The sequence below is a fragment of the Ursus americanus genome, chromosome 12, assembly GCF_024610735.1.
Source record: "Ursus americanus isolate L20-20 chromosome 12, mUrsAme1.1.p, whole genome shotgun sequence".
In the NCBI taxonomy this organism is placed as follows: Eukaryota; Metazoa; Chordata; class Mammalia; order Carnivora; family Ursidae; genus Ursus; species Ursus americanus.
In genome coordinates, this window is record NC_142138.1 from 53,200,181 (window position 1) to 53,223,483 (window position 23,303).

General features: G+C 34.5%; 1 protein-coding gene across 13 annotated transcripts in view; it reads left to right on the forward strand.

Moving 5' to 3' along the window:
- Window positions 1-142: 142 nt before the first annotated feature.
- RNPC3 (RNA binding region (RNP1, RRM) containing 3) overlaps window positions 143-23,303 on the forward strand; it is an 84,693-nt gene continuing 61,532 nt past the window's right edge. For 11 of the 13 annotated variants that reach the window (XR_015726375.1, XR_015726379.1, XR_015726380.1 and 8 more), the window contains exons 1-14: window positions 143-337; window positions 1,759-1,806; window positions 5,557-5,675; window positions 6,273-6,356; window positions 6,995-7,106; window positions 8,170-8,238; window positions 9,802-9,944; window positions 13,675-13,800; window positions 14,835-14,986; window positions 17,808-17,969; window positions 19,012-19,106; window positions 19,205-19,263; window positions 21,323-21,455; window positions 22,375-22,446. Coding sequence is in view for 4 of the 13 variants with exons in the window: in XM_087866139.1 (XP_087722265.1) it covers window positions 143-337; window positions 1,759-1,806; window positions 5,557-5,675; window positions 6,273-6,356; window positions 6,995-7,106; window positions 8,170-8,238; window positions 9,802-9,944; window positions 13,675-13,800; window positions 14,835-14,986; window positions 17,808-17,969; window positions 19,012-19,106; window positions 19,205-19,263; window positions 21,323-21,455; window positions 22,375-22,434 (1,557 nt within the window). In the remaining 9 variants the exon portion in view is untranslated. The remainder of the gene's footprint in view (window positions 338-1,758; window positions 1,807-5,556; window positions 5,676-6,272; window positions 6,357-6,994; window positions 7,107-8,169; window positions 8,239-9,801; window positions 9,945-13,674; window positions 13,801-14,834; window positions 14,987-17,807; window positions 17,970-19,011; window positions 19,107-19,204; window positions 19,264-21,322; window positions 21,456-22,374; window positions 22,447-23,303) is intronic. The other 2 variants (XM_087866140.1, XM_087866141.1) reach the window with 2 other exon arrangements.

Sequence of the window (23,303 nt, forward strand, 5' to 3'; positions counted from 1 at the left end):
CCATCTATCGCGGTACTTCCTTGTTTCCAGAATCCTTAGCGCGAGGCGGAAAAATACTCATTTATCTTCAGCTTCTGTTGATTACCGCATTTTTAGTGCGTGCTCGTTTTTCGCCTTCCGTGTTGCGGTTTCTCAGAGGGAAATGGCGGCCCCCGAGCCGCCACTACCGCCGATGTCAAGAGGATGCCAGAGCTCCGCCTCGCTCTCCCCGCCGCGGGGCGACCGAACCCTTCTAGTGAGGCACCTGCCAGCCGAGCTGACCGCCGAAGAGAAAGAGGACTTGCTGAAGTATTTCGGGGCGCAGTCGGTGCGCGTCCTGTCAGATAAGGGACGACTGGTAAGGGCGCGTCGGTCCCAAGCCGCCGGAGGAGGCCCTTGGCTAGTGACTCAGGGTGGGGGAAGCTTTGACAGAAGGAAGTAGACAGGAGAGAGTGGGGAAAATGCGGTTGTGTAGTGGGGCTTCCCAGTCCTCTCTTTTACGTCAAAATGTCTTGCGTACCAAGTGAAGTTTTAAATGGCTTGAGCCTGTGTGTTAGTCGCAGCGCTGTCGAAAAGAGCAGTGAAAAAGTCAAGGCAGAAAAACGGAAAATAGCTTATGTCCCCTCTTCTGACCCATCTTGAGACTCTCTACTCTCAAAACTCCTCTGAATTTGAGAGCGTTTCTTTTAGACTCACAGTATTTTCAGATACGAAGTACAAAGGACGTTTTAAAAATGTTGGATCATTTATAAGCCACTGTTAAGACTTTTATTAAAATAGAGGAGAAAGTACAGTAATAACTTAAGGAAACCAGTTACAGAATTTCTACCATATTTTGTAGGAAAAATTTCTTTATAAAAAATTTTCTGACGGAGTCGGTTGGAATAGTATTTTAAGACTATTAAAGGTTTCTACACAGGAAAAAAAAAGTTTCTACACAGGAATTTACACAGTTATTTCAGTTGCTTTTATACCTGGGGATGTTTTAGATGGATTTCTCTCTGTTAAAATAGTAATGGTGATGTTAAGTTTCTGCAAGAGGGTCTGTGATTCTGCCAAATATCAGTGGATTTAGTCTCCTCACGTGATTCTAATATGCAACCAAGGTTAAGAAGTACTGAGAAGACCAATTTTGATCCAAGTGTCACGTGTACCAGCAAATACAAATATTTTATATAGTTAAAGTGTTCTTGATTAGATTATCTTGGATTAGATTAGACAAAATTAGAATGTGTGATATAAATACTCAAGCACCTTGTAAATGCTTTAATAAGCATCGTTACAAACTGATAAGAACATTATCTGTCATAATTTTCCCATTGAACCCTTATTACAGGGATAAAGCACAAAGGAACCATGCACTTGAAGAATGATTTTCTGTTGTTAAACATTTTTAAACTTTGTGTTTGGCTGTATAGATGAAAGTTTGAGATTTTTAGATGTATTATAAATTGAAGATATTTTGTTTAAGTTTGTTCTTTGGCAGAGTAAGGGTTTTAAACTTCTGGTCTGTGGAACTATTTGAAAGTATATGTAGAACATGCTGTATATGTGTGTACACCTTTATATAAAAGGCTACATAGCTATCGTCTCAAGGAGCTCTGATCCAAAAAAGATTCAGAATCACGGTACTGAAATTAATAAACAGTTACAGTGATCTCGATTTTCCATCCTTTTCCATGATTTATTAATTTGTGAAATAACTGTCAGCTGGTAAAGTCAGACTTATGAAAAACTGAAACTGTATTAGAAATAATTTGTACCTTAATTCTTTTTCAGAAACATACAGCTTTTGCTACTTTCCCTAATGAAAAAGCAGCTATAAAGGTATGACTTTTTTTAACTATTAAAGTTACCATCAATTTCCTGTCAACTAATCTTGGTTGAAAAGTGGAATGTAACGTAATGTTAAACTACAATTTTCAAAAACAAAAGCACCTGTATTTTAAGAGTTTACCCCACAGATGCATTTGGTTTATCAGTTGGCAAATCTTCCCCAAAGTTTAGGTATTTGGGCATAAAAATAGATTAACTGGAAATCAAATTAAAATTGAATTGTAATTTATATGTAATTAAAAATAACAAGTTCTAAAGAATGCAAAGACTCATAATTCTCACCACGGCAAAACAAGATGTTTTAAATATTAAAGCCAGGAAAGGAGAATGGGAGGGAGAAGTTAAAAAGGAAGTAGAATTAGAAAAAAAACTATCATGGTTGTAAAGAGTAGAGAGTTTTAAGAAGATGAGATCCTGTAATGACACCAAATGAGGAATGAATAGTCTTATCAGTAAAGGGTTTTTTATTGTGAAACAATAGAAATCACCCAAATTCTCATCAGTAAGGGGAAGGGACACTTTATAGTATATGGGTAGGCTGGACTACTGTCAAAGAATGAGGCCAAATGAATATATATTAGTAAGGAATGTAGCCTAGATAGGATACATGAATAAAGTTGGCAGACATTATGTATGAGATGTAATGTTGGATTTTGGAAGTCCAACAGTACATATGTTTATGCGTAGGAAAAAAATGTGACAAAGCTGTACACCCAGTGGTTAATAAGTGTCTTTCTGTCAAGGTGGGATTATAGAAGACTTTCATGTTATATGTATTTTTTAATGTATAGGATTTTTTTTTCAGAAAAGGTTCTTGTAAATATGGCGTAAAGTATTATAAATAAAATATGGTAATGAAACCCACATTGTTTTATGGTCAAGATTAACTTAGAGAAGAGGATGTGGAGCCAGTCAGCATCTTTGGGAAATGTTTGTAGTAGAGAAGGAATGAGAAGATAACAGCATCGGTATGGCTTTTAGGCTACAGTGCACATGACAAGATTTTTTAAAAACAAGGGTAGAGAAATGTTTAAGAATAAAGTAAGTAGCTGAGCGAGATGGGGAAATTAGTTAACATTAAAAATGAAAAACCGTATATCCTTGAAGAGAACAGGTGCAATATCCATTTCACCAACAAAAAAGTTGAAGCAGTTGAACTTAGATGCCCTGTATTTCAGACAATCAAAGGTTCGCTGATAGTGAAGAGGTCTAGAATTGATTTAGGGACGTGAAAATTATTGAAACTTTTTAAAATGAAAGAGTCAAATAAGGATGCATAAAGATGGTAAAATAAAATTATCCTAATTAAGGCTTACAGGTCTATTTGTTCAAAAATATTAAAGCTTACAATGTGGTAGATGCTGCTTTAGATCTTGGGATAAATCAGTGAATAAAATATTTACAAAAAAATAAGGAAATAAAGACTTATGTCCTCATTGGGGCTCATATTCTCAAAAGGGGAGACAGATTATAAATAATAAACTTAATTGTTTAATATTTTTAAAAATGATAAATGCTATGGAATATAAAGGAAAAGAACAATATGATCAAGAGTGCGAGATGGCGATGGTTAATTTGCAGTTAAGGTGATGCGGGTCATATTTGAGTAATAATTTGAAGGAGTTGAAATTAGCTAAGGGAATATCTGGGGAAAGTACAATCCAGTCAGAGTAATGGCTGAAACAAGGGCACTAGTGTAGGAGAATGTGTGTCATGTTCAAGGAAGCTAGAATGGTTGAAGCAGACAGAATGAGGGCGATATAATTAGAATTTAAGGTCAGAGAAGTAATAGATGCCATATCATGTAGGTACTCTAAAAGATCCTGGATTTTACTCTGAGTAAAATGGGGAGCTATTGGAGTATTTTGAGCAAAGCAGTAATATAATCTAACATATCTTTAAAAGGATGTGTTGAGAAGAGATGGGAGACAGGAGGAGTAGAAACAGAAATCTGTAAAAAGGTTATGGTGGTAATTTAGCTCAGAGATGATAGCCGTTTGGACCAAGTTGGTAAGAAGTGGTTAGATTCTGGATATATTTTGAAGGTAGAAGTAAACAGAATTTTTTGATGGCTTGGATATGGAATGTGGGAAAGAAGTCTTACAGATGATTCCAGTATTTTTGATAGGAGTAAGTGGAAGAATGGGGTTACCATCAACTGAAATGTGAAAAGCTCCGCATAGAAAACATTTGGGGGGATGAGGATAGAACATCGGTGGTTCAATTTCTGAAGTTTTCAATTTCCGAAGTGGTTCAATTTTGAGATGTTTGTTAGACACTTAAGGAGAGCTGTCTGGTAGTTTGGATATTTTTTCTTGAACTTCGGAACAGGTTTGAGGTTATAAATTGGGGAATTATGAGCATGGCAATGGGATTTAAATTTAGGATGGTGATTAGATCACTAAGATAGTAGCTAGAAAGAGGACCAATAATAGAACTCTGGAGTATACCAACATTTAGAATTTGAAAAGGCACAAGCCAAGAGATTAAGGACTAGAAACCAATGATCTAGGAAGAAAACTGCAAGAAGTTATGATGTTTTAATGTCAAGTGAAGAACATGTATTGCGGGAGTGATCAACTGTGTCAAATGCAATAAAATGAAGACTGAAAGTAGACTATTAGCTCAGCAGTACAGAACTTGTCTTTGAGCTGGAGACTGGATGGGAGGAGAGGAATTTTGGGTAAAGAGCTTAGATAACTCTTTTTTGTAAGATTTATTTGAGAGCAAGAGATAGAGTGCACACGAGAGCACAAGCAGTGGAGAGAGAGAATAGCAGGCTGCCCATCTAGTGGGGAGCCAGCCCAGTGCAGGCTCAGTCCCAGGACCCTGGGATCATGACCTGAGCCAAAGGCAGCTAGCTGCTTAACAGACTTAGCCACCCAGGCGCCCTGGCTTAGATAAATAATTCTTAGGGAGTTTTACTGCAACGTAATTAAAGGGGGGGAGGGGAGCAAAAGTGGGATTAATACATGAATGAGAACAAATTAGGATGGGAAAAGTAGACCATATTTGTGTGCTAATATGGATGATTAGTACGGGACAGAAAATTAGCAATGTAGTTAAGAACGCTCCCCATACAGAATAGAAGAGAGACTGTTAAGTAGATGAGAAGGTGGAATTTATTATACAAGTCAAGTAACTGGATTTAAATAAAAATGTGGATAATTAATACCTTACAACAGAAGGTAGAATACGTGGATTCATTGGATTCGTTAGCTGGTAGATAGTTATGGTGGGAATCTGAAGTTCTCATCTGGTTGTTTCAGTTTTTCCAAAGTGGTAAGCAAAGTCCTAGGCTAAAAGAATGGGAAAGGAATATTCGTTGTGAGGTTGAGGAACAAGGAGAAAGTACAAAATAGTATCTTAGAGATTAGTAGAAAAAATGAACTAAAAAGGTGGTAAGTGTGCCATCATTAAGTTTCACCCCCAGGTTTGCGGTTGTGGTCATGAGTTTAGAGTGAGTCCAGGCTGATGATGTTTGTTTTTCTAACCATTTTCAGCTGCCTAGGTATAGGAAGATTTGGAGATAACCAGATTTTGGTTTTACTAAGTGATGGGAAGCAGTCCCTTAATAAATGACAAAGGCTAAGCACCTTGAGGTTGGAAATGGGTAAGAAATAGCCAGGGAAATATTAGCAGCATTCACAAAGATCATGTATAAACTATTTAGAGATGTTTGCTAACAGACAACTTTTAATGCAGTTATCAAATATTTTACTCTTGTTTTTCCAACTGAAGGCATTGACAAGACTACATCAGCTGAAACTTTTAGGTCATACTTTAGTTGTTGAATTTGCAAAAGAGCAAGATCGAGTTCATTCCCCATGTCCTCCTTCAGACCCTGAAAAAAAGAAAAGGTATGTAGATAGTTAGGTTTTCTAACATTTTAAAGTGTTTTTTAATCAATTATATTGCTGTTGGGTTGTTTTCAGACCACCAAGTAAATAATTTGACATAAAAAATGATACATGTCTCTATTGATCTAGTACATTATTTTTGTTCCAAATTGTGCATTAGGAATCTGAGTGTTGATTTACTATTAAGAATTAATCAATGTGAAGTGGGAAGAGGGTGGGTGAAAAGCATTCAGCTTTAAGTGGAGGAATATAACTATTATAAAATCCTAGTTGTATTACAGATAGCAGGGTGTCACGGATAGGCATGGCCTTTGAAATCAAAGACTGGTATTTGGTTCCCAGCAGTAATGCTTTGTAGTTATAAAACCTTTACAAATTTGCCTTACACTGGTGGTTCTCAGAGTAGTCCCTGGGCCAACGGCATCATCTAGGATCTTGATTGGAACACAGATTCTTGGGCCTTATCCTAGTCCTACTAAATTTGAAATTTGAGGGTTGGGAAGGGGAATATAAGGTCCAGCAGTCTGAGTTCTAACAAACCCTCAATTTTTTATTCTATTTCTGAAGATAAGTTCAACTTTATTCTGTATTTTGCAGATCTGATGACCCTGTGGAAGATGATAAAGAAAAGAAAGAATTTGGTTGTTTAACAATAGAAAATGGAATTGCACCAAACCATGGGTTAGTGTTTTTGTTTGTGTTTTGTTGTTTTTGGTTTTGGTGTTCTGTGGGGTGTGTGTGTGTGTGTGTGTGTGTGTGTGTTGCAAATAAGATATTTTAAAGGATATTTTATTATGTCAAGTCATGTTAGTTAAACATGTTGAGCTATTAGAGTTTGTCACTGAATTTGGGTCCATTAAAATGTTAAAGAGCTATAAAATAAGCCTGGTAAGAAATACCTTATTTTTCTTTAGTGCAATCAGAAAGCAAGTTTCTTTTTTTTTTTCTTTTTTTTAAAGATTTTATTAGAGAGAGCATGCGCATAAGCATGGGGGGAGTCGGGGGGAGGGCAGAGTGGGAGGGAGAGGCAGACTCCCTGCTAAGCAAGGAGCCCTATGGCCCACTGGGAGGGGAGGCTTGATCCCAGGAGCCTGAGATCATGACCTGAACCAAAGGCAGACACTTAACTAACTGAGCCACCCAGGCGCCCCAAAGCAAGTTTCTTCTTAAGTGTACTTAACTTGGGATTATAAGGAACAAGGTAAATCTAAAAGTACTGAATTATTTGAGCAGTTATATACTTCATCAGGTTACCTAAAAATGTGTTATTGATATGAAACTTACTAAAACATGATAAGCATTTTAAATATATTTTTTAGGCTGACTTTTCCTCTGAATTCATGCCTCAAATATATGTACCCACCACCTTCAAGCACAATCTTAGCAAACATAGTAAATGCTTTGGCAAGTGTGCCTAAGTTCTATGTACAGGTAAGTAGAATGAAACTAACTTCCCAAAATAAATGCTTGACTAACTTGATAAGTTACATTCCATGGTAATTTCTATACTTTTCATAATAGCATTAGTCAGACTAATTCTAACAGGCAATTGATAATTACAGTTATTTAAAGGTGTCTTCTCAGTTTGAGCTGCTGTAACTAAGTACCACAGACTGGGTGGTTTATAAACAAAAAAAAAATTATTTCTCACAGTGCTGGAGATTGGAACTCCGAGATTAGGTTGCCAGAAAGGTTGAGTTCTGGTAAGGGCCCTCTCCTGGGTTGCAAATGGCTGTTTTCTCTTTGTATATTCACCTCACTGAAAAAAAGGTGAGAGCTCCCTGGGGTCCTTTTGTAAGGAACACTAATCTCATTCATTGGCGTCTACCCTTATGTGACCTAATTACTTCCCAAAGACCCTACCTCCTGATACCATCACATTGAGGATTAGGAATCAGTGTATCTATATGTGTAGGGGTTAAGTCCACTGCAAAAAGTAATGAAATACTACTGCATTCAAGTAAAGGTTTTTATAAACTATGGCTTAAACTATTAATATGTTAGTATTAATACTAATAAACATAATTTGGGAAATAATAACTTCTGGTAATTTTTGTTACTTAAGCATGTACCTTTAATGTGGAGATTCTTAAAAAACAGTGGACACCCTCAGCAAATGCTTGAAAGTATTGACAGTAGTAAGATACTTTTAAGTACAAACTATAGATGATATTTATTATTTCTTTAATGTACTTTTGTTTCATAATTCCACAGTAATTGGGGGAAAGACATAACATTTTGGTTACATTACAAGAACATGGTATTTTTAATAATGAGAATAATGAGTATTTGTAGAATTGACGAACATTTTAGGAAGGATAATCTGAGATATATCAATGACTGGTAAAAGCCCAATTCTGAGATAAAGCAAGAAGTGGCCAGCCTTTGCACTAAATCAGGAGTATTATTGCAAAGTTTTAAAATATTTTAAAATAAAAGATGTGAGTTGAATTATCATTTTACTGTGTGATTTTCAATGTTTTGCTGCCTTAAGGTGCTTCATCTTATGAATAAAATGAATTTGCCCACACCCTTTGGACCAATTACTGCACGACCTCCCATGGTAAGAAATATCTTAGAATTTTAAAGATTCATGGGACACCTGGGTGGTGCAGATGGTTGAGCATCTGACTCTTGGTTTCAGCTGGGGTCGTGATCTCGGGGTCATAGAATTGAGCCATTCATTGAGCTCTGTGCTCAGTACAGAGTCTGTTTAAGACTCCTTCTCCCTCTGCCCTAAATAAATAAATATTTATTTATTTATTTTTAGGTTTTATTTATTTATTTGTCAGAGAGGTAGAGATAGATAGGGAGAACACAAGCAGGGGGAGCAGCAGCCAGAGGGAGAAGCAATCTTCCTGCTGAGCAAGGAGCTTGATGGCAAGACTCAATCTCAGGACCCTGGGATCATGACCTGACCTGAAGGGAGACGCTTAACTGACTGAGCCACTCAGGTGTCTCAATAAATAAATCTTTTAAAAAAAAGTTTGAAGATTCACAACTTCTCTTCCTGAGTTGGGATTATTGAGGCTAACCTTCACAGAAGTTGCATCACTAACCTCTAGTGTGCTTTGACATTAAGGGACAAATATAAAGTTAATATGCTAATAATAATTACGTTTAGAACTGCGAGTAGGAGAAAGCCAGAACAAAAGAGATGCTTTTGGTAATAGAGGCGCTCATTTCTGCCAGTGTTCAGGCATTTGACTTAGAATGTTCTGCCATTTTATAAAATAATAGCATTTAACAAACTTAATTATGTAAACTTTCCATTGTTCTGGTTTTATTGCATATAGAACTTCATTTGCAGAAGAGAAGAAAGGTTGCTAATAATTTTTATTCGAATTTACTATGCAAATCTATCTGTAATTTAGATAGTCTTTGTCTGCTAATGAATCATTCTAGTTACTGTTTTGTTACAGTACTTAGTACTTGTTTAGGTAGCAGCAATGAGAAATTATTTTGAATCCTAACATTTAAGTAGAAAATTCGCTTTTCTCTTGTGTATTGCGTATTGGTTCCTTTTCTAACATATATACTATTAGCTTCATAATTTTTCTTTGTAATCCCAACACTTCAACGTCTGGCACATTACAGGAATATCTGTTAAGATAGGCTAACTGCTATTAACATAAAACTCAAATCTTAGTCACCTAACACAGCATAAATTATTTCTTGTGCAGGTCAAATCCATTCCAAAAGTAGGGCAGAATGATGTTCTAGTCTACTTAGTCGTTCAAAAGACCTAACTTGTCTTCACTATGTGCGTTCCCAGATCAGTGAGGGCATTACCATACATCCTGCAGATCAAGAAGGAAGGGAGGATTATGGGTGGATTTTTTTTTTTTTTATGCTAGCATTCTGTTGGCTAAAACTCAGTTTACATGGTTACATTCAACTATAAAGGAGGTTTGGAAATTTACTCCAGCTAGGTGCCAAGGAAGAAGAAACAAATTTTGTGATCAACTAGCAGTCTTCTGTAGCAAGTATTCCCTCAATATGTGTTGAATGTGTAAAAGAATATCATGAGGGAGAGAGATGAGAATAATGTACCTGACTGGACATGGTTTTTCTGTTCCATAAATATCATAGGTTACCATATGATCACCATTTTTCTCTTAATTAGTATGAAGACTATATGCCATTACATGCACCTCTTCCACCTGCATCTCCTCAGCCACCAGAGGAACCTCCTTTGCCAGATGAGGATGAGGAATTATCAAGTATAGAATCAGAATACGAAAGCAGTGATGACGAAGACCGACAGAGGTTTGTAATATCAAATATTTGTTTAGATTTCAAGAACAGAATATAAGAGAGATTCTTTTGCTCTTCTTAAATTTTACCTATAATTCTTCATGTTTTGGGGTCATTAACCCCTCAAGCATATGTAATAGGTACAGATTAAGATCTGAGACTATATATCCAGACCTAAGGAAAAATTTTTGGATTGTGAGTAATTTTTTGGATTGATGATTATGATATTCATAAAGTGCAATTGGTCCTCGTTATTTGTGGATTATGTATTTTAGAATTTGCCACATGCTAAAATTTATTTGTAATCCCCAAGTCAATACTTACATTGCTTTTAGGGTCTTTTGCCAATGTGGGCATGCACAGAATGGTGAAAAATTTGAGTTGCTTGATGTGCACATTCCTAGATGAGATAGGACAGGGTAACATGGCTGTCTTCTTACTTTAGCTCCAATACTGTAAACAAGTATCCTTTTTGTGGTCTATTTAATACCGAGTCTTCCAAATTTTTTATGCTGTTCGTTGGTGATATTGCTGTTTAAAGTGGTCCCCAAGCATAGTTTGAGGTGCTGTTTAATGTTTCCAAAATCAAAAAGGCTATGATGTGCCTAATGGAGAAAACATGTTAGATAAGTGTTGTTCAGGCTTGAGTTATAGTGCTGTTGGCTGTGAATTCATTGTTAGTGAGTCAACAATATATAAAATAAGGTGTCCTTAAACAAAAACACACATGAAACAAGGTGTGTATTGATCAGTTGGTGAAATGCTAGAGCATAGGCTTGCAGGAACCCAATCCTTACTTTCACGTAGAGGCATTGATTTATTATTCAGTAATTCTTTGTGGAGACTTTATAAAATTTAACTATTTCAAATAACAAGACTGAGAGTAGATTGTATTCATATTTTTTTCAGCTTATTCCCCTGAATTTTATTCACCGTAGAATAAATTTCCAGAGCATTTCTGTGGGATTTTATATAAAACAATTCGTAGTAACTAATACAAATGAATTTTTTTTATTGGTGGTTCTTTTTTTTTTTTTTTTTAAGATTTTATTTATTTATTTGACAGAGATAGAGACAGCCAGCGAGAGAGGGAACACAAGCAGGGGGAGCAGGAGAGGAAGAAGCAGGCTCATAGCTGAAGAGCCTGATGTGGGGCTCGATCCCGTAACGCCGGGATCACGCCCTGAGCCGAAGGCAGGCGCTTAACCGCTGTGCCACCCAGGCGCCCCTTTTATTGGTTGTTCTTGACAATCTGCATGTATTTTATTTAAAGATTCTGGTGAAACGCAGTAAGTTTTTAATAATGTTCAGGTGTATAATCCGCAGCGTATCCTAGAACAGGAGTTGCTAAACATTTTCTGTATAGGACTGGAGTTCTGTTGTAGTAGAAAAGCAGTCACAGACAATACCTAAATGAGTGAATGTGGCTGTGTTCCAGTGAAACTTCATTTACAAAAAGAGGCAGCTGGCTGAATTTGGTCCTAGGGCCATAACTTGCCAATGTCTAGCCTAGAAGACCAGTATGGGGATATGAGGGGAATCTTTTTTTTTTTTCTTAAGATTTTTTAATTCTTAAGTAATTGTTAGACCCAGTGTAGGGCTTGAACTCATAACCCCAAGGTCAAGAGTCACATGCTCTACCAACTGAGCCAGCCAGGCGCCCCAAATGATGCGAACCTTAGTTAACTGTGTACAGAAGTCATACAGGAGTGGTTGACTTGAGTCAAAACCCAAGCAGAGAATCCAGGCAATATTTACAAATAATCAGGAACAATATGACTATTATTGAGTCAATGTTAACTTAAGTAGTGGCTCAATATGCATTCTTTCTAGAGAGTTAAAATAAAAATGTAGGTGGAGCCAAAACTATAAAAATGTGGTGAGCGGATGGCTTGAATAGAGAGACTTAAGAAGGCTGGCAGTTTTTGATGGACTGTAACTTTAACTTGTTGCTAAATAAAGAACAGGATGAAGTATTGCCTTGGGTTCATTACATAACCTCTGTAAATTTTACTTTCTTTATAAAAATAGTGATAGTAATTTCAGGTATGCTTTATGCAGACTGGCCAAAACCATTTTTTGTTTTGTTTATTTAGGTTTCCATTTAGGGATGTAGTGAGGAATTCTACAAGTAATTCATCTTGAGTAATGAGAATAAAGTCTTCGCAAGAAACAATCTCTGGTTTCATGCTTTTCTACTATCTTCTGGAAATGTAAAAAAAAAAACAAAGACAAAAAAACAAACCATACTATTTATTCAGCAAATATTTATTGATTACCTAATTTATGCCTGGCACTGTTGAGAGGCTTAATATATTTTGGGTGAGCAACTTACAAATAGAACATGTTTTGTATAACTGGATTTATTTGTAAAATTTTGGGCAAACCTTGATAAGAGGCTTTACAAATGTATAGCATGTGTTTACATTTTTCATTAGTTTAAAGCTTATTTTAACCACATACATATGTTTACAGTTTTCCTCTTTTGGTTTAAAGCTTATTTTAACCACATTTTCCTTTCTTGCATTTTGTGTGCATGTTTGTTTTGCTTTCAAATTTCACAAATATAACTGTAGAAATAGAGCTGTGACTAGTGGTTTTGAGCTTGTGCTCTGTGGAAACACTGTGTCTGATTCTGTGGAAGATACAAAAATGCCTAGACAAGATCTATTTGAAATACTACACTCATAATGAAGATAAACTGGGTACAATGTATCAGTTATCACACCTTGGTAGTTACTTATAAAAAGCTACTTCAAAGTATAGCATTGAAAACTTTGTTCTCAAGTAAGTTATCTTGTTTGTGTAATGATTCATGTGCAACAATTATGAAAATGCTTTAAAATAAAAATAACTTCAGTTTAGACTCTTTTTAATAGAATACGAATCAAAATAATTATACTGTATTTGTAAGGTCTTTTGAATATCAGTCAAGAAAAGCAATAAAGTTACATAGGTTGTATTACTGTATCCTGTTCAACTTCTGGCATCAAGTGCAGCCTTTTATTTGAGCAACTAATACTTTTCACAATAGAACATATCTTTAAAAGATAAATTCAGGGGCAGCTGGGCGGCTTAGTCGGTTGAGCATCTGACTCTTGATTTCTGCTCATATCATGCTTGATCTCAAGGTTGTCAGATAGCCCCAAATCGGGCTCCACGCTCAGCAGGGAGGCCGCTTAAGATTCTCTCTCTCTCTCATCCCCCCCCACCCCCTGCTGGTGCGTGTGTGCGTGCGCATGCGCGCACTCTCTCAGATAAATAAATCCTAAAAAATAAATAAATTAATTAATTAAAATTAAGTAAATTCCCAGTTCCTTTAAAATAAGATGAAAGTTGGCCAAGGAAATTTAGAACTTGAGCTTATTTTATTTTATTTTATTTTTAAAGATTTTATTTATTTATTCGACAAAGATAGAGACAGCCAGCGAGAGAGGGAACACAAGCAGGGGGAGTGGGAGAGGAAGAAGCAGGCTCATAGTGGAGGAGCCTGACGTGGGGCTCGATCCCACAATGCTGGGATCACGCCCCAAGCCGAAGGCAGACGCTCAACCGCTGTGCCACCCAGGCGCCCCAGAACTTGAGCTTATTTTAAATTATCTAAATTGATGGCTTAGAAACTATACTTTTACTATATAAATCTTAATTTGTAATATAACATGTATAATATATATTTATAGTTTATATTATATGCTTCTACATGAAGAATTTCTTGTTTTTACTTCCTATTTTCATAATGTAGAATGACCAAACTAATGGAACTAGCGAATCTTCAGCCCAAAAGGCCAAAAACAATAAAGCAGCACCATGTGAGAAAAAAGCGAAAAATAAAGGATATGTTGAAAACACCTTCATCTGCTCCACACAGGTAATTTTGTTTTGGATTATGAAATAAGGGTTTTCTGTGTACTTTGTCTACTTGCTTAACTCATGTAATTTATAAACAATTACGGCAGACATTTTACCTGCCTGTTTGCTGTGGAATTCTATATATTTCAGTATATTAATCACATAAAGTTAACATTAATTACAATTTTAATTTCATTTAGCCAATCTGCAATGTAAATTTCCCTTGAACTTGTAAGTAACTTCATAAATTGAGAAAGGAGTTTGTTAGAAATCTTGTTTCCATTTTGAAAGAGTAAGTCCTTAATCTGTGTTGTTTTTTTATTTCTCATTAAGTATAAATATGATGTATGTTTCTCACCTATGTGTGTCTTGATACCACAGTCCCATGCTTTTAATCTCTATCACAGTACCGAGCAATTAAAGATAAATAACGTGAACCAAATTCAGTTTTCCAGTAGCCACATTAAAGGATTAAAAAGATGATGAAATTAATTTTGATAACATATTTTATTTAACCCATTATATCCAAAATATTATTTCAGCATATAATTAATACAAAGAATTATTGATGTGTCACTTTTTTGTACAAAGTGGTCTTAGTGTGGTGTGTATTATATATATTTGTATGTTAATTTGGACACCAATATTTCAAGTGCTCATTAGGACATGTGGCTAGTGGCAATTCTACTGGACAGCATAGCTTTATTATGTAGTATGTAGAATACAGTACATAAAAATTCTTATATTAAACATAGAAAGAACGTCTTTGTATATTGGTAAATATCCTTAAGTTTGGATTCAGTAGTCCCGAAGTACTCTGTCATTTAATGAGTGATATCCCTCAATCTGTCTCCTTATTTAACTATTAATTTAATAGTATCCATATTTGAAAATTTGTTAGGATTTATTGAAGTATTAAATGTAAGTTATTTTGTGCAATGCTTATGGTATTATGAGCGCTTTGTCAGTGTTAATTTAAGGTAAATAGGAATAATGTTTTACTTAGGATTTTATTTGCAATTGCAAAGTAATGCTGTCACTATTTATAAACAGCAGTTTACATCCAGTGCTGTTACCTTCGGATGTATTTGACCAACCACAACCTGTAGGTAATAAGAAAATTGAATTTCATATATCTACTGACATGCCATCTGCATTTAAGAAAGATCTAGAAAAAGAACAAAATTTTGAAGAGCAAAATTATGGTAAGTATATTCTAGTTCTCTGATATGCTGTGTAAAATTATTCTCATTCTACTTTTTGTGTTAGAATTAAATTTTGAAAGCATGCAGTTAATCTTCCTTAACATCATGGAATGCTGTCCATTTTGAACTTTTTCATATAACTAAAATTAATGCTTAATGATGAAACCATTATTGTTGCCTTGCTAGTAATGAACTTTAGGGTGAAACTGAGTCTGGCTTTTGCTGATGTTTACACTAAAAATACAATAGAACACTTCTTCAATTGACTTTTTCATTGTTTGTTAGATGTGATATTCTGTGGTTTTATTAGTATATTTGTATTACTGATTAGGAAACAAGCAGTGTGACTATTGTGTGTACTGTAGATTTCATGTAAATATTTTTTTTTATCCAAAAGTCATGGAAGATTAATTACTAAGATACTGTTCTTAAGTTTAAAGACAATTTATTAAAATTACAGATATTCGTTCTATTTATTTTAGGCATTAATTTGACACTATAATGACACATTCCTTTTTAAATTATAATTTCATGAATAATACAAACTTATAGAAAAGGTAATCAAAACAGGAGTATATAAAGTAAAAATTTTAAGTTTTACCACCTCAGACCCCACTGTCCCCTATCTCACTACCATTGGTAATAATTTGGAATATAGCTATTCTTCCAGACCTTATCCTATACATGTGTAAACACATTTTCTCCTCTTGTTTTAAATGGGCATCATGTTTTAGGTAGTATTTGCCATTGACTTAATATTGACTTATTGAAAGCATACAGCATAGCAGGCCCTATGCTAGGCACTAGAGGACAAGTTAGATGTGGTCTCTGATCTTTAGGAGTTTAAAGTCTAGTGGGAGTAGCTTACTGTATCAACATAAAAATATATACCTTATTTTTTTATGGCTGCATAATACTACATAGTACAGTTATAGCAACCTTTATTCATGCTCTGTTGATAGAAGTTGAGGCTGTTCCTGGTTTTTTTTTTTTTTTACTGTCTGAGAAACTACTGGAACATACATTTTTGCACATCTATCTTTGAGCATTTGCGTGAATATGTGATCAGAGTTCCAGTAAGTGTTGCAAATATAGTGAGTGGAGAAACTGGTTTTAATTCCTGTCTTTTTCAAGGTTAGTGAGAATGCATTGCCTTTTCAGATAGTTTCTTTTATTATTATTAAGGAGAATAGAACGTATTTTATTTAACAGTTAAACTTGATTTGTAACTTTACAGTATTTCGATGTATGGTATGAGGCCTCCATTGGTACTCTTGTTCTGGCCCTGCTGGCATTAGGGGTGGCCTTGGGTCAGCCATTGGATCATAATCTCTTCCAGAGAGGCAGCATATGCAGAACCCCTGCCCCAGAGCACAGTGCTTATCACAAAGAGTAGATGATAAATACTGGCTGTGAGTGAGAAACAAGATGATCCAAGTAAAATGCTTGGCATGGTGCAAATGTATAAATATTAGCTATTATTGTTTGTTGAATAAATGAACAGTAGGTAGGGCACAGATAGCTCCTTTTTTGTTTCAATATTTATATTTTTCTTCTTGTATATTTTTCTTTCTTATTTCATGTTAGTCACCTAGACACAAATTTTTACTTTTTTAAGCTTAATTTATTCAAGGGTGGAGACCAGTATGAGAGGGTGATAGTCCTCCCATTTTACATCAGTATCAGGTAGTAACTTTGAAGTAATAGTAGATGCAGTCTTAAGTTTTTCTCTTATTGATGCTTTCAGGCCACAGTTCTGTTTGTACAACAGTTTTTCAGCATTATGAAGAAACTTTTTATAATCCTAAGTTTAGCATGTTCTTTGCATCATTTTCATATCTTTTTAGTTTTTTGTTTATTTTTTGGTAGTGTGACTAGAATTTTTCTAGTGAATATTTAACCCGATCCTTACTGTGCCAGTGTAATTTTTGCTGAAGCTAAAATTCATGTTTTGTAAATGGAATCCATTTTGTTACATCTAAAATTAAAAATTTGCCGTGTTTTTGAATTATCCTAATTGAGTAATTTCTTAGTATGAATACTTGTTTTTCTTTACTGCTTATAGGATCCAAGAGTAGAATTCGCTAATTTTTAGTGGGAGGGTGGGGAAAGGTTTAATGAGGCTTTTGGTATCCTTAAATTTCCATTTGTCTTATGATTTCAGCATATGTGCTGATCTTAATCTTTTAATCCTCTTTGATAGGATTGAAGATCAAAGGCTGTTTCATAATATTCTGGTGTAGCACTGTGAAGTCTTCAAACCCTTTGTATAAATAATCTTGAATGACCACATTCCATTACAGAATGCCTTTGATAATTATGTGATTTATTTAGTGAACTACAAATTTCTTTAATATAATTATTAATAGTTCAAAGTGGATAGGTTAAACAAAATACTCACTATTGACCCCCCACCCCAACACACATTCTGCCTGTCTTGCCCAATACATTTCATCTTTTTGAGGTGCCCCTCTGGCACCTTAGACTAAATACATTGAAAATGAATTCATTTTCTTTCCACTTTGCAGGCCCTATAAGTAGCACCACAAAGCAACCATTTGGCTATTTAGCTATTGTCTGGCGGTTTTCATGTTACAATGGCAGTTTAATAGCCATGACGGAAACGATATGGCCTGCAAAGCCTAAAATATTTGCTGTTTGACCCTTTACAGAAAAAGTTCGCCTACCCCTGTTCTAAAGCACACAGAAAAACACTAAAGAGTTTTAGTGCCAAAAGATACCTTAAAGACTAAAAATGGAAAACAAAACCTGTTTTGAAGGGAAGGAATTTTTAATGGCTGATGTTAATGTTAACTTTTAGATTTACCTGCTACTGAAGGTGATGCGCCCAATGTAGGATTTGGAAAAATCTTCCCTAAACCTAATTTGAACATCACAGAAGAGATTAAAGAGGACTGTGATGAAATGCCATCAGAATGTATTTCTAGAAGGGAGTTGGAAAAAGGCAGAATTTCTAGAGAAGGTAATTTCATGAAATAAACCAGTGCTTATTCCATTTCTCTGATGCGTCAGAAACAACAAATCTCTTCATGTTCTTTACCTTAATTAAGGCGTATTTATGAAAACCTCTTTCCAGTTAATGTTTTTAATCACTGCTTTTGGTTTTAATACCCATGTTATGTAGGGAGGAAAGTGTCTCTTGATATAGTGTTTTCAGTCTGTCTATGATTGGAAAAAAATATTTTTGTTTTCATTCCTAAAACTTTTTATACAACATTTTAAAAAAAATCAAGTGGCCCGTGGTCTGGAGTTTTGTATTCCAAATACAGTGGATATATCATTACAATCCTGGGTTTAAGAGGCATGCAAAGCAGTTGTTTAAAAAAAAAAAGTTTCAATTATTTGGTAATTAAAAGTCTTTGTTTAAAGATTTTATATCCTAATATGATAGTTTTTTTTTACTTCTAAAGAATTTTTCCTGTTTTAGTACATTTTAGGAAATTATTTAGGGTTTTTGGATTGACATGTAACATACTGTTTCCCATAATGGAAATAAACATCCAACTAGCATTTTTGCATAGAACATCTGTTGTCTGGAACTGATTATTGATACTAGGAGTAGTGTTAGAGGCATTCAGAAGCCACAGTTTGTATGAAATACTTGATTAGGTTTGAATAATTCATTCTTACGCTTGACTATGTTGGTGCCTGGTGGTTTGGGAAATTGACTTTAGGCAAGACAATGATACAAATGATTGATAACATTTTTATTTGCTTCAGTCTTTTTAATAAGGTAACTTCATCGTAAAGGAGCTTCAATAGTAGATACTTTATTGGACAAATTTTATTTATTCTCGATGGCATGACATTTTTAAGCTTAATTCAGATTTTTCAAGAGTATTTTTATTAATAACATTGCTAATTAATGGTTATGGTTTTGACATCTCATAATGCTTGTTCTGTCTATTTAACACTTGTATTTGAAGGTTGTTATAGTTTTTCTTTGAGAAAATTAATGAAAATATCCTAATGTATGTCCTCCTTTTGTTTTGCTTTTAAATAAGAAATGGAAACACTTTCAGTTTTCAGAAGTTACGAACCTGGTGAACCAAACTGTAGAATTTATGTAAAGAATTTAGCTAAACATGTTCAAGAAAAGGTAAATTGAAATTCATAAATTGACTTTATTATTTTACTTTTTTTTTTTTTTTTTTTTACCTGAACCTTCTTACTTGTCTTTTTCTTACTAAATTCTAGGACCTTAAATTTATTTTTGGGAGATATGTTGACTTTTCATCAGAAACACAACGGATAATGTAAGTGGAAGTCATATTCTCAAATTATGTTTGGTTTTATCTGTTACAAATTAGCCCTTTTTTAAATCCCTGCACTTTCCCTTTAGCGATAAAAATTACAAAAGGAGGGGTGCCTGGGTGGCTCAGTCGTTAAGCATCTGCCTTCAGCTCAGGGTGTGATCCTGGAATCCTGGGATCGCGCCCTGCATCAGACTCCCTGCTCCACTGGGAGCCTGCTTCTTCCTCTCCCACTCCCCCTGCTTGTGTTCCCTCTCTCGCTGGCTGTCTTTCACTGTCAAATAAATAAATAAAAAATCTTTAAAAAAAAACTATAAGAGGAAATTTATCTGTTGCATAATTTTTAGATGTCTAAAGCAGTAGTCAGAATTCTTCATAAATGGGCAGATAGTAAACATTTTGTATTTTTATTTTATTACAGGCCATACAGTGTCTGTTGGAGTGACTCAGTTTTATCTTTGTAGCATGAAAGCAGGAATAAACAATACACACACTAATATTTATGCTGAGTTCCAGTAAAACTTTATTTATACAAACAGCATAAATTCCAGCCTTAATCTCCAGCTCTAAACCAGTGGCTCTCAAACTTTAACCTGCATAAGAATCACCTGAAGAGCTTAGTAAAACCGTTTCCTGGGTCCATCTAGTTTGAACCTATGAATTTGTATTTCTAAAAAAGTTCATGGATGATGCCAAAGCTGCTGGTCCAAAGACTACACTTTGAAAACTACAGTGTTAATGACTCATTCAGGAATATATATAGCAGTCTGGCAAAATTTTTCAGATCCTTAACCTTGGCAGTAACTTCCTTTCTTTAAATTAAACTGCATTAAACAAGGCTCCCAGTTTTGCGAGAGCAAAAGAAAGGGATATGATTTGTAAATGATATAAAAACTAATAGAATTAGAATTTCATTCTTTAAAATGCCATAATTAGTTAGCTCCAAAGTATATAAGACCCTTGGCCATATAAGTTAGAAGTAGGGAAAAGTAGAAAAGGTAAAGAGATAGACTTTGAGTGGGGGTAAAATGGAGGAGTAACTGTAACTAAGTTTTATTTTAATCTTTTAAAGTCTTATCTGGCCTATTTATACTCATTAGTGGCAGATTTCTTTTCAGTATACCAAAAGTTTCTTTTGCTACACATGCAAAATGCTGGTCCTTTCTCTTGTTGCTGCCTTTGAATCATGATTATAAGAAACAGAAAAAAAATATATGTATGAAATGTTTCGTGTACATAAATATTTATGTACATCCATTTCCTCTATTTTTAGTATTGCTGCAATTAGAATTTGAGGGGGAAGAATATGGAGAAAACTATATACATCAAAATGATAAATTAATAATTGTCTTCCGTGGGACTAGTTGTATGACTTAAAAAAAACCACTGCATTTTTTAACACTCTGTATACACTATTGCAATTGTAGGAAGTACTTTAGTTGTAAATTATGGTCTGGTTTTTCTGATTTTTGAATATCGTTTTCCCAAAAATGTTGAAAAATAAATATGGAATAATAGAACATTACACTTGGAATAAAATCTGGTTTATGTTTCTTCTCTAGTTTTAGCTATCTTTATACTTTGAAAAAGTCACTCATTCTCTGTAGATGTCACCTGTAAAATGATGAATTTGACTAGATGATCTATAAGGTCATTTCCTACTTTGAAGTTCTATGTCACTTTCTGTGGTTCCTCTCAGCCTTTCTATTGGTTAGATAGTTGGTTTTTGTCACTTGAGTAGATGGTACTGAGTTGGTTGTATGAAATTTTTTAGACATAGAGATATGAAATAAAAATTTAAGTTTGCTTTTATAGTTTCTAGTATTATAATTTTTAAATTATATAAATACACTTACCATAGCTTTAGAAGGATAGATATAAGCTCATTATCAAACTTACTTAGAATCAACAGTATACAAAACATAATTTTAGAAAGTCTGAGTAATGTTCTAATCAGACAGTATAGTTTTTACTCTGATATAGCAAACACATTTTTTATTCCCCTGATCAAAACTGTTTGCTTTCTTCAAATCAAAACCTCTTTTTCGTCCTTGACTTCTAGGTTTGATATACGTTTGATGAAAGAAGGTCGCATGAAAGGACAAGCTTTCATTGGACTTCCAAATGAAAAAGCAGCAGCAAAAGCCTTAAAGGAAGCTAATGGATATGTTCTTTTTGGAAAACCTATGGTGGTTGTATCCTTTAAATAATCCATTCAAAAGACAATTTTTTTTTTTTTTTTGTAGAAGGGTATACTTGAAACTTTTTTTTTTTTTAAAGATTTTATTTATTTATTTGAGACAGAGCACAGACAGAACCAGGGCAGGGACAGAGGGAGAGGGAGAAGCAGGCTCTCTGCTGAGCAGGGAGCCCCATGCAGAGCTTGATTCCAGGACCCTGGGATCATGATGTAAGCCGAAGGCAGATACTTACTGAGCCACCCAGGCACCCCTTGAAACTAATTTTTAAGTTATCCTTTAGAAATCTCAACAACTGGCATTCTAGCTTGAGATACTCAGTTATGAACATACTTAGCTGAGTCACATGGGTGTTTAGATTTTTATTGAAAAATAAAGGAACCTCAGTAGCATGAGGTAATTAAGATTTAGCCATGTCTAAACATTTCATTTATACAGTTCAGGAGTACATTTTTAGGTTAAACCTGAAATATTACAGTATCTACAAATACACTTGGAGTCATTAAAAAAAGATATGATTCATTATAGTTTTACTCTTTTATATTTTATTATAGTATAATTCATATTTCTGTTTGAAAATTTTAACAACCAAACTATATCATTGATTAAAACATTCTGCTTTTAGTAGTTAATGCATTTTGCAAACCAGAAATCAGTGGGATAGGTGGAGTGAAGATCCAGGTATAAAAAATAATGTTTATAAAGAAAAGGTAAATTTTTTACTTTTGCAAACCATGGGCAGCAGATAGAAGGCACGCAAAAAGAAAAAAAAATTGACAGATGGCTGAGAGTAGGAAGACAACTATAAGAGATAATGTAGGGTAGGAGTACAGTTTTTAAAATTTAAGAAGTTCTTAATTATTTAGAGAAGACTACTGTCCTGTTTGTGTAAGAAACCTTAATTTTTAAATATTAGCAATTTGCTCGATCTGCTAGACCAAAACAAGATTCTAAAGAAGGAAAAAGGAAGTGTTAAAAATTAAAAAAGGTAAGTGTGGATATAACATAATAAAAGAACAAGACTTTCTTGAGATAAAGAAAGTATAAAATCCTGCTAGAGTGATAATTCAGGTATCTCCTAAGGTTTTTAAAGGATAATTGATCAGTTGATCCATCTATCCATCCATATCTCTATCACTCTGTGTGCGTCACTGTCTTTGCAGTTAATTGCCAATAAATTTCAAAATTATAGCTACAGAATAAAGCCCATCTGTATGTAAAATTAAGTTTGGAGAATGAATTTATGAGGGAAGTATGTCTTTGTCTTAAAACTTTTTCAACCTACAGGAAAGCACTGGTTCTTAAACTTTAACATGTATTACAGTCACCTGAACAGCTGATAAAACAGTTAGCTAAGCTTCCGTTCACCCTCACCTAGAGTTTCTGATTCAGTAGGTCTGGAGTAGGAGCCTTGTGTAGTCAACCATGCCAATTTTCCTGTGCTGAGACTGGGAAAGTGTCCACCAAGCCAAGATAAATTGGTCACTCTTAATGGGGCCTGTGAATTTGCATTACTGATGACACATGTCACAGTACTATTTACATATTTTTTGTGGAATGAAATGTTTTGCCTTTCAAACAAGTAATTTTAATGCATACTTCAGTAATTTAATGATTAAAAATGATAGAATTAACCATTTTAAACTTCAGAGTTTGTGTTATATTGTTTGATTTAAGAAACTTGAGTGGAAATATATTCTTTTTTGTTTTATTTTAAATCTTTCTGCCTTTATGTTTGGAATAAGATGAAGTAACTCAGTCTACTTTACTGGTGTTAAGCTGAAAAAATCATATAACTAAATAAGGGAAATTTTTGCTTAATGTTTATTCCTTTTGCAAAATGCC